Consider the following 12,316-nt stretch of genomic DNA (forward strand, 5'->3'; position numbering starts at 1 on the left):
CTTAAGAGAAAGTGATTAAGGACAAAAGCATGCATGCCATTTCTTAAGAACACTAACAGTACCTCAAAACCTATTACACAAAATTACAACGGACTGAATTTAGAGTTGTGGAGGCATTTGAATATTCTTGTGTATTTGAACACAATTTCTTTTTAAAAAAATTTTTTTTTGGCATGCAGGATCTTAGTTCCCAGACCAGGGATTGAACCTGTACCCCTTGCATTGGAAGATGGGAGTTTTAACCACAGACATTCAGAGAAGTCCTAGAAACAACTCTTAATGGTACTATATATATATTAAGCCATTGCACATCCAATACATTTCAGCAAATACCACAGAGGACCTAATAGTATGTGTTTGATACTATGCTTGGTACTGAGACTATAACTGGCTTTTTTGTGATGCCAAACAACTTAATCACTCTAAACCTGTAATTTCATCTGTGTAAGTATGTGAAATATGCATAGCTATGGTGAAGATTTAAAGAGCCAATGAATATAAAGTCCTGAGCCTCCATTCAAATCATAGTTTTCTTTTCCTTCTTTTTTAAATGATTACATTGGTAAACAAGACACGCAGCCCAGTAATCCTGAAGCTCTAGTAGAAGATACAGACAATGGCCCGACACAGTGACAGTGATGATGATGATGATAAGGATCTAATAATAGCAGCTAATACTTATTTAGACTTTACTATGAGCAAGGCTGGTGGCTCAGACGGTGAAGCATCTGCCTGCAGTGCGGGAGAGCCGGGTTCAATCCCTGGGTTGGGAAAAATCCCCTGGAGAAGGAAATGGCAACCCACTCCAGTACTCTTCTTGCCTGGAAAATTCCATGGACTGAGGAGCCTGGTGGGCTACAGTCCATGGGGTCGCAAAGAGTCGGACATGACTGAGCGACTTCACTTTCCCTATGAGCAAGGCATTACTCTAAGCACATAGCTCATCAATCAACCGTTCTAACAACCCTCTGAAGTAAGTGACTAGGGCCATGGTGAAAAAGTGAAAGTCTTTTAAGTCGCTCAGTTGTGTCTGACTCTTCATGAAACCATGGACTGTAACCTGCCAGGCTCCTCTGTCCATGGAATTCTCCAGGCAAGAATACTGGACTGGGCAAGCCATTCCCTTCTCTAGGGGATCTTCATAACCCAAGGATCAAACCCAAGTCTCCTACATTGCTGGAGATTTACCATCTGAGCCACCAGGTAAGCCCCAGGTTATGGTAGTTGACATTCAAATATGTGGGAATATATTTGAATATATCCTCTAAACCTCATTCTTGAGTGGCTGGAAAAGCACCTTCTAGGAATTAATAATATTAAGCACGTAAAATGACCCAAGGTTGTGGGGCTGAGACAGTAAAAGAAGTTCTGAGCAAAACAAATTAACATGCAGGAAGGCCCAGAGCAGAGAATGCACACGGATGATCGAAGAACTGGAAGAAGCTCAGTTCTGGTGATATCTATCTGAGGCCACCAGCAACGTATAAATTCCCGTGTTCGGAAAAGCAGCTACTGGATAGACAGAAAAAGAGAAGTGTTCTCAGGAAAGGCAGGGTGTCCTCAGTGTGATAGGAGTTCCTTGGGTGGTACTCTGCCAGGGAAACCCACCTGTTAGCAGCAGCCTGTACTGGGGAATCCTCTGAACCGGCTTGAGCAGGTAGTGCTTGAGGGCCAGATTAGCACAGCGTGGGCTCACCTGAAAGGAAAGGCATCCAAAGTAAACACGAGCATTTTCCTCCGAAGCAAGAGACCCAGATTCAAGTTCTTGGGAAGCCAAGTTTTAAATAGCCAGCAACTCCAGGAGGGGGTTCATGGAGATACTCCCTTTATTTTAAGGCACAACTCCTACGCTGAGAGGGAGACCGGAGCTGACTCACCATGGAGCCCACCCTCTCTTGTAGGTAGGTCTCTGAAATCACTGATTGATGAGGAAATTCCCAGCCCAGAAATAAAACTACTGGGAACTGAATTCAAATAAACATCAGAGCCTGTTGTCAATATACTCATAATAACAGCTGGTACTGGGGAGAAGGCAGAAAATAAAGACAACCTGAAAAACAGCCTTGCTAAACAAACCTCTTATAAGCCTGAAGAATGTAAACTCTCCCAGATGAATGGCTACAACGGACAGCCCCAAATCACACTGTTTATGCAAACATTTGATTCTGGAACCCTTCTGACTTGACCATGGGACATTTGATTCTGCCTTTAAAGTTGTTTTCTATAGTATGTATAACAGATACTGGTGCCCACTTCTGAGCCCCACCTCCAATCTCCATAACAGGTATTAACTGTGGGGAGACAACAAAATGGCCAAGGGAAAATGTCCCCGCATCGTAAGACGTCCTGGGGTTCTTACACAGCTCAAGTGGGAAGGGAAGAGTTTTTTTCAGATTTGTTCAGAGGGTTCTATTTGTTTCTAAATATATACCTCCAGGGTCTGGTATGCAGGATAATTATGAAAGCATAATGACAATGCATGTTAAGAAAGCATCTGTTGTGCAAGCATCATTAGACACTGGACAGCTAACTTTCCCTGGTCTTATGTGTTTTTTTCGCTGCCAAGGCAACAGAACAACTCACTGGACAGTGATGAGAACCCAGGCCACAGCTATATATATAGTTATATCACACTTCCATTCTTAACAGCACGAAGACTTCAGGAGAAAGGAAAAGAGAGAAGAAAAGTCGACACATAATTTCAAAGTTTAATTACCATACAAATTAGAAGGAATCAGCAATATCTTAATACTTCTAAAACTTTTCTAGTTTGGTGTAAATGGAATTTACTGATAGTTTTAGCTTCAAAACAGAGAAAGGGGTAGCAAAACTGACGATGGTAGCAAAAATACCTCAAATTCTCTAACAACAGCAGCAAAACCTGGGTTTTTCTTGCACTGCTCATCCAACAAAGCTATATTCTTATCAAATTCTTTGATGTATGTGGAATACATTTTTAGATATGGTCCCTTCTTTACAAAGATATCAGCAATTCTTTGTTGTTCCGTCCTAAGGAGTGAAAAGGGATAGACAAGAAAAAGAGTCATTACAGAATCCAAAATATATCCATTGATAAGCAGAGCCCCATTTCCAAGCCATCAGTTTATCTTTTCTTCCTCTCCTTGTAAGAAATAACCCCTAATGCCCACTCTTTCCCATGTCGATTGTCATTATATTTTGCCTGGTCTCTGCCAGTCCTGACTGGTCTTTCCTGCTTATGTACAGCCAGAGACTTCAGAAAATTCAGATGAATTTCTAAGATAATTTTTTGTAAGAAGAATGATAAAGTACGGACCAGGAAATTCTCTGTAATTACACTGTATTTTAGCATGCCTTTAAAAGAGAGCTTTTAGTCACTCCTCAGTCCTTAAACTGTGTAATTATAGTTTTAGTCTTTCCTTAGCCCTTAAACTGTATAAGTATAAATTTTATACTTAGGCTACAGTGAAGTATTAATCACTATTTAGCATATTTTCCCAACATGTAGAGGCAAGATATTTCCAAAACAGGCAGAGGTATTTTCATGGATTATATATAAATAAAACTTAGAGGGAAATTTTTTTATCATGAAAGTAGGTGATACACAGTGTTGTTGTTCTAATAATTTGGGGGTTACCATGAACTTCAACAGTAAATCCAACTCCCTAAACCAAACTCGCCACCCACTTCTAAAGATGTCACCAAACTTTCTATTACTATCTAACTATCATAATGGGCTTCCCTGGTGGCTTAGATGGCAAAAAGAATCTGTCTGCAATGTGGGAGACTGGGGTTTGATCCCCGGGTTGGGAAGATCCCCTGGAAAAGGAAATGGCAACCCACTCCAGTATTCTTGGCTGGAGAATTCCATGGACAGGAGAGCCTGGTGGACTATAGTCCACAGGGTCACAAAGAGTCAGACAGGATGGAATGACTAACACACAAATACGGGTAATGGCAGTCAACCTTTGGTATTGTTTTTCGGTTGTGAAATCTACAGCATCTACAATGATGTCATATATGTGTAAATTTTCTAAACCAAACAGAAAAATCTCCCTATTCTCTTGGTTAACGGTCTCCTTTAGAAAAGGCAGTTTCCTCTTTTTGAGGTTCCAGAAAGACAGACATTTTAAAATGTTTCCAGTGTGAATATATCAACTAAACCCTCCTCCCAGTCTCAAAAATCTTGATTATCAAAGGGCACCTACAGAAAGTTAAATTGGCCAAATACAGGCCCTTCTTGCTTTTGAGATGACATTACTAAAGAATTAAAAAATGTAGAGTACTGAGTTCAGTGCACCAGTGAATTCTGGCCATCTAACATGATCAATCTAGGGGACTTCCCTGGCAGTCCAATGGTTAAGACTACAAGCCTCCACTATGCAGGGGGCACAGGTTCAATCCCCAGTCTGGGAAATAAGATCATGCATGATGTGCTGTGTGGCCAAAAATAAATAAATATATAAATAAAGTGATCAATCTCCAGGTAATTGCCAAGAAAATTCAATATACTGAATAAACACAATGTAAGGAACAGCAAATCTCTGTCACATGCAGGTCCCTCCTGCCTTTATCTAAAACTGGAAACTCTGGGAAAGCTGGTCGGCCCATTTTTACCAGTTTGACATTCTTTCCTCCAGCTCCTTCAGGAGATCCCGATTGAGCTCATACAGCTGAGGCAAGTAGTACAGGATCTGATTTAGGATCCGGTCCTCAATCACTGGTTTCCCAAGTTGCCTGGAAGCATGGGCTACTGCACCCCGGAAATCCTGTTGCAGTTCAGAGGAGGAAAAACAATGTACACACACATACCACTTAATATAATGAAAAGCTTTTCCCCCAGTCACTCTCTTTACCACAACAATATAAACTGCAAACTATTTCCCGTGTAGAGTTCAGATTGAAAGCACCCACTTCCTCTTACCCCACTTACTTGGATAAGAAAGTACACACAAATACACACACACACACACACCCACACCCCAAGTGGCTGGGGTGGATATTTGGTTTTTAAACAGAACATGTGATATTTCTCTTAAATCTTTTGGTTTGATCTCCAAACTTAGCAATTATATTAAGGAGGTATCTGCAAATTATACTAGAACTCTAAGTAGTCCTCAAAATTATTCCAATACTGCTATATGAACAAAATCCATTTATTTAAAAGTCCCCAGAAGATCTTAATTAATTTTACATTGGGAGCATTCTTTCGTCCACTTTCAGTAATTATTTGCCAACTTCTGGGACATTCTAACTGAGGCATTTGGAGGGTGGTACATTCTTGATTATCAGAGAATATTGGATATAAGCCCTTGTTCCTATTTCACTGTATTTCATTGAGCTAGCTCCATTTTCCTCATCTGTTAAATGGTTTATAAGACTTTAATTAGCTACTGCACACAAAGCTTTCTGCAATGTATTTGGCACACAGATTCAACAAAACATTATAACTCTGGACTTAAAACTCTCTCTTCCCTCTATCCAACCTCCCCATAAATTCACCAGAATTTATACTTTATAGAAATTAAAAATTTTTCTCATCACACATTCTTTTTCCTTGACTTTTCCCTATAATAAGACTATTTATACCATGTTTTAAGACAAGTCCACCCTACTCCACCCTCTCTCTCCAGAGAATTTGGAAAGGGTGAGGCTGGAGATGGTACCTGGCCAGAATTCCAAATATCTTGAGGCCTACCCTCAGGATAAGTAAGACAATAGTAAACTGTATCACAGTCCTGAGGATTAAAAAAAAAATTGTTCCTTCTTAGAAAGGAAATTTAATTAAAAACCTTAAGGCAAAGGTGGAGTAAAACAGACTCTTTACTAGGCTTTATCTTCTTTCTCCTTTCTAACTGCTTCCCTTTAGGAATTCACTGGGCAAATCAAAAAACAAAACAAAAACCCTGATTTCTTCCCTGATCCCTTTTAACGCCCACCCTGTACATACACACACTAACCATTAGTATCAGTATTTCTTGAGCTTCTTGTGAAGGACAACAAACGTTAAAGTGAAGTTGCTCAGTCATGTCTGACTCTTTGCGACCCTGTGGACCGTAGCCTACCAGGCTCCTCCGTCCACCGGATTCTCCAGACAAGAATACTGGAGTGGGTTGCCATTTCCTTCTCCAGGGGATCTTCCCAACCCGGGGATCGAACCCGGGTCTCCTGCATTACAGGCAGAGCTCTGAACCACCAGCGAAGCCCAACAAACTCATACCTAATTTGAAAGTAAACAAAAGCTGCCAGAGTAATGAAAATAAAAACAACAGTAAACAAATGGAACCTAATTAAACTTAAAAAGTTTCTGCAAACCAAAGGAAACCATAAACAAAAGGAATAAACAATCCACAGAATGGGAAAAAATATTTGCAAATAAAGTAACCTACAAAGTATTAATCTCCAAAATATACAACTAGCTCATGCAGCTCTATGTCAAAAAAATAAACAATCCAATCAAAAAATGTACAGAAGATCTGAATAGGTATTCCTCCCAAGAAGACATACAGATATCCAAGAGGCTCATGAAAAAATGCTCAACATCACCAACAATCAGAAAAATGCAAATTGAAACTACAGTGAAGTATCACCTCATACTTTATTTTATTGGACTCCAAAATCACTGCAGATGGTGACTGCAGCCATGAAATTAAAAGACGCTTGCTCCTTGGAAGAAAAGCTATGACCAACCCAGACAGCATATTCAAAAGCAGAGACACTACTTTGCCAACAAAGGTCTGTCTAGTCAAAGCTATGGTTTTTCCAGTAGTCATGTATGGATGTGAGAGTTCGACTATAAAGAAAGCTGAGCGCAGAAGAATTGATGCTTTTGAACTGTGGTGTTGGAGAAGACTCTTGAGAGTCCCTTGGACTGCAAGGAGATCCAACCAGTCCATTCTGAAGGAGATCAGTCCTGAATATTCATTGAAAGGACTGATGCGGAAGCTCAAACTCCAAAACTTTGGCTACTTGATGCACAGAACTGACTCACTGGAAAGGACCCAGATGCTGGGAAAGATTGAAGGCGGGAGGAGAAGGGGACAACAGAGGATGAGATGGCTGGATGGCATCACCGACTGAATAGACATTGAGTTTGAATAAGCTCCGGGAGTTGGTGATGGACAGGAAGGCCTGGTGTGCTGCAGTCCATGGGGTTGCAAAAAGTCAGATACAACTGAGTGACTGAACTGACTCACCTCATACAGGTCAGGATGGCATCATCAAAATATCTACAAATAATAAATGCTAGAGAGTCTGTGGAGAAAAGGGAACCCTCCTACACTGTGGGTGGGAATGTAAATTGGTACAGCTACAAGGGGGACAGTATGGACGCTCCTTAAAATACTAAAAACAGAACTACCGTACGACCCAGCAATCCCATTCCTAGGCATCTATTTTATCAGGAGAAAATCATGCTTCAAAGGATACATGCAAATGTTTACTGCAGCACTATTTGCAATAGTCAAGACATGGAGGGACTTCCCTACTAGTCGAGTGGCCAAGATCCTTGTTTCCACTGCAGAAAGCAAGGGTTCAACCCCTGGTTGAGGAACCAGATTTTGTGATTCTGCATGTCACCCCGTACAACCAAAGGGGAAAAAAAGAAAAAAATGACTCCTCTTCTAAGGCATATTTTAGACAAGTCAAATGCTATGCTCGACAAGTGCTAATAAACCCTTCACTTAGTCCTCAGTGTGTTCAGTTGCTAAGTTGTATCCAACTCTTCATGATACCATGCACTGTAGCCCATCCAAGGAATTTTCCAGGCAAGAATACTGGAGTGAGTTACCATTTCCTCCTGCAGGGGATCTTTCCTCGTCTTCTGTGCCTCCTGCATTGAAAGGTGCATTCTTTACCACTGAGCCACCTGGGAAGCCCTCAGTACCTGGGACTAACTTTATCAACCCAAATAGTCATAGTAACCCATAGGAACCAAGCTACTTCCACCAATAACTAAAGGACTACTTTTACAACTAATTACTGTAATATAAAATAAGGATTCATTACTTGTACAAACTAAAATTCAGAAAACCACACAAAACAACTCCACAAACCAAATGGATTGGGGCCAAATTCCACCTCCAAACAGCTTGTTTTTATCAGCACTCACATATAGTAAGAGAAAATACAGCTAACTTAACATTTTTGACAGTCATCAGGATTTCCATCAGGCAGAATTATAGAGAATGTATTTACATATCACAAATAACATCCTCAACTATAAATATACTCAAAGCACTATAGTTAAACATCTTCTATGGCGTTTTTTCATTTTCCCAGTTTAACGACTAATGTAATTAAGATGCAAGAGTTCCTTTTTCAGCATAACAAGAAGCAGTGTCCTTTCTTCTGATAGGTTAAATGATGGATATGTTTGTCTCTTGGCAGGAGGATAACTTTTATTTTCCAGTTAGAAGGCATTTCCTCAGCCAGGACAGTGACAGCAGACATTAGCTGCTAAGCAGCTTAAGAACCTGTTTGACACAGCTTTTGCTAGACTCTGCATTCCATGTCTGCCACCACTGCCAAAAAGGAAACTGGTTTATTTAAGACACAGTCAACAGAGACCAGCTAGTATGCTGCACTGACGAGTAAGGTGGTTACCTCTAACTTGGGGTCGTTGACACACATCTGGCAAACTGTGGGTTGTTTTTTTTTTTTGAGTATTACTGGATAATGTCAGCAGTTCTGCAGGAACGAATGGCCCAAGATGCCATTTTGGGGGGTTCTACTGTGCTTTTCTTGGAAGAAAAGCTATGACCAACCTAGACAGCATATTAAAAAGCAGAGACATTACTTTGCCAACAAAGGTCCATCTAGTCAAAGCTATGGTTTTTCCAGTAGTCATGTATGGGTGTGAGAGCTGGATCATAAAGAAACTGAGCACCAAAGAATTGATGCTTTTGAACTGTGGTGTTGGAGAAGACTCTTGGAGTCCCTTGGACTGTAAGATCCTACCAGTCCATCCTAAAGGAAATCAGTCCTGAATATTCATTGAAAGGACTGATGCTGAAGCTGAAGCTCCAATACTTTGGCCATCTGATGTGAAGAGCCAACTCATTGGAAAAGACCCTGATGCTGGGAAAGATTGAAGGCAGGAGAAGAAGGGGACAACAGAGGATGAGATAATTGGCATCACCAACTCAATGGACATGAGTCTGAGTCGGCTCCGGGAGTTGGTGATGGACAGGGAAGCCTGGCATGCTGCAGTCCATGGGGTTGCAAAAAGTCAGACATGACTGAGCGACTGAACTGACCTGTGAAGCATGCAGGACCTTAGTTCCCAGACCAGGGATTGAACCCGTGATCCCTGCAGTGGAAGCACTGGATCTTAACCATTGAACCACCAGGGAAGTCCACCATGATGTTTTTTTTTTTTAATTATGATAGCATGTCAAAATAAAAGAGAAATAATTATAAGAGCAAAAGAAGAATGTTTATGATGACCTTAACTGAACAGGGCAGCCCTGGCCCCCATCTCATTTCCCCACCCTGTGGGCCACCATCCCCTGAAAGCCATGTGCAGTGGCCACAATGCCAGATGTAACTAAGTCACACAGAAACTACACACAATCTAACTTCTCAGCTCTTCATGAACCTCGACCACTGCCAAACATGTGACACTGGAAGGAGGAAAAAAAATTTTTAATCGAAAGGATGATTACAACATATGTCTGGTTCTTCTTCTAAATGCTAACAGCCAGGATAATTTGGGAAAGTGTGATGACACTTGAGAGTCAGAGGCAAAACTATTTTGGGGCAGAAGAATCTAAAGTTGCCAACACCCCCTCTTGAATAAGTCAGTGAGGACACAGGACCATAGGACTAGTACTTTTAGTTAGATCCAGAGTGTACTTTTTCACACTAGAAAAGCTGAGGAATTAAAATAAATGGCTGTAGGGGAGCTATAGTATAAAAATGTTAGGTGCTGGCATCCCTGGTGGCTCAGTGGTAAAGAATCTGCCTGCCAGTGCAGAAGACAGGGGTTTGATCCCTGGTCCAGGGGTTTGACCCCACATGCTGCGGAGCACTCAAGCCTGTGCACAACTACTGAGTCTGCGTTCTAGAACCCAGGAGACAGAATTACTGAAGCCCACACGCCCTAGAGCCCATGTTCCACAAGCGAAGGCCACGCAGAGCCAGTAGAGAGGAGCCCCCGCTTGCTGCAATGAGAGAAAAGCCCATGGGGCAACAAAGTCCAGGCACAGTAAAAAATAAATAAATTAAAAAAATAAAATTAGTTTTAAAAGTTAGGTAAATGAGTGAGTTCTTTAAAATATCGACTACATATACTTCAGCCTATTCTTCTAACATAAAACCTACCAAAGAGTCTGTATGCAAAACAAGTTCCTAATTACCACCAATCTGGCCTTTTTAGAAGTAGAAATGGGTGTCTCAATTAAAAAGTGTAGTATAATATTATTCTTAATAATTTGAAGAAAACCTACAACCAGATAAACTTAAAAAAAAAAAATAGTCAGCTCCTGTGAGGTATTAACATACTAGTCTTACCACCTCTGATCTCCTGGGCAAAAGCAAGCAAAAATCAATGCAAACAAAATCGAGACTGAACATTTTAACGTAATGAAGCACAAAACAGATGGCCTTGTTCACCAGGTCAGACTTGATATCCCCAGGGCCAAAGAGAAGCAAGTGACTTAATGACCAGCTGTCCTGACTGGCATGACCTGACCTTAAGGCATTACTTAACCACTATGAAGACACAGTGAATTACAAAGACCAAATGGATATATGGGCAGACAAGGGGCTCTGTAGAGCTCCCTGCCTATATGAAAGGTACTAATCAATTCATATTAAGCAAAAGCAAAGGCACTGCTAAGATCAGAGAGCTATGATAAATAAGCAAAAGGCAGTGTGATGCTATGAAGTAAAAGTGGGGACGGGGGGTAGGCTCCACATTAATAACTTGATTTTGTTCTAAAATGAAAATCTTTGACCAAGGAAGTTACTCCTCTCTTTCTCTATGTTCAGACCTGGTGATAATCTGAAAGCAAGCCAATAAACTCAGATACACCAGAGCCTATACAGCACAGCAGACATTCCAAGTAACAACTTTTAATCAATTTCTGAACATTCACTTAGCACGTGGGTTCAAAGGGACCAGAACTTAAAATCTGGCTTTGCCATTTAGTAATGGGGTACTTTTGGCAGTAAGGTCAGTTTCTTCATTTAAAAAACGGACATGACACCCATTTGACAGGGTTGTTATGAGGACTGAAACAGATAATTTATGTAACACGGCATGCTGCAAGGCGCACAGAGAGCACTCAGTAGACAGCCATTTATTTCATTAAAGGAGATTCAGTTATTTTAAATGATCACATGATCACCACTTACAATCACAAGTCCCTGGAAGCTTGGAAAAAGAGCTCTCAAACAGAGGTCTATAAACAGAAGGAAACATCAAAGCAAGGTGAGGAAAACCAACAGTCCAGTGGCAAGACAGAGACACGTTCGACAATGAACTTCATTCAGTGAAGGAAGCCACTCAGAACTGAAGGTTTGGTGTCCATGTCAACACACACCACAGGAGGATGCTACACAACTAAACAACAAATAATAATTAAATAGTTCACAAAACTGAAAAGAGACACTGTATTTGGTGAAACAAGACGGTCATTTTAATATGGTAACAACTGGAGGCTTCTATGAGGAAGTCTTTTATTCTTTTTATAGTGCACTTTTTAAAAAAAGAATATTCTATTTACTAACAAACACCTGAATGTCCAAAGTAACTCTGCCTCTAACTCTATGGATTTTAACTGGGAGTCCTCTCAAATCTTCAGGGTAATGTATATCCCAGCCTAAGGAAATTGGTGGAACAAAAATGCCTCATTACAAGTACCACTTATCTACAACTTAACCAGCCCATCTTTGTTCGAAAGACCTGAAAGTCTCGCTCATTCTCTCTTAAGATGTATTATTTACATCATGCTGTTTAGACATTTATAAAATAAGTTTATAGATACATCTATTAAACCAGTCTCCCAGCAGAGAGCAAATCAGATAACAAAAACAAAACAAAACCAAAACAACATTGTATCATTTGTACTTAATTATATTAGATGTCTAAGGTGTTTTATCTTGAAAATGGTACTTATAAACAATATTATAGCAACCTCTGGATTGGACAACTTCTGATACAAAAAAGGAAAAGAAGTATAATTAACTAGAGCTCTACCAAACCAAGAATTATTCATCACTTTCCTATCATTCATTTAATAGATATTAATTTAATGGGATAACACAAACAAAACAGGCAAAAATCCCTGCTTTCACAGAGCTTACTTTCTAATGGAAAAAGAAACCTAGTAGG

General features: G+C 40.4%; 1 protein-coding gene across 2 annotated transcripts in view; it reads right to left on the reverse strand.

Moving 5' to 3' along the window:
- FGD6 (FYVE, RhoGEF and PH domain containing 6) overlaps window positions 1-12,316 on the reverse strand; it is a 104,115-nt gene that overhangs the window by 33,770 nt on the left and 58,029 nt on the right. For both annotated transcript variants that reach the window (XM_069584218.1, XM_069584219.1), the window contains 3 exons: window positions 4,597-4,748; window positions 2,853-3,009; window positions 1,609-1,696 (listed from right to left, as the gene is read on the reverse strand). In XM_069584218.1, the coding sequence (XP_069440319.1) occupies window positions 1,609-1,696; window positions 2,853-3,009; window positions 4,597-4,748 (397 nt within the window). The remainder of the gene's footprint in view (window positions 1-1,608; window positions 1,697-2,852; window positions 3,010-4,596; window positions 4,749-12,316) is intronic.

This window comes from Ovis canadensis, chromosome 3, assembly GCF_042477335.2.
Source record: "Ovis canadensis isolate MfBH-ARS-UI-01 breed Bighorn chromosome 3, ARS-UI_OviCan_v2, whole genome shotgun sequence".
NCBI lineage: Eukaryota > Metazoa > Chordata > Mammalia > Artiodactyla > Bovidae > Ovis > Ovis canadensis.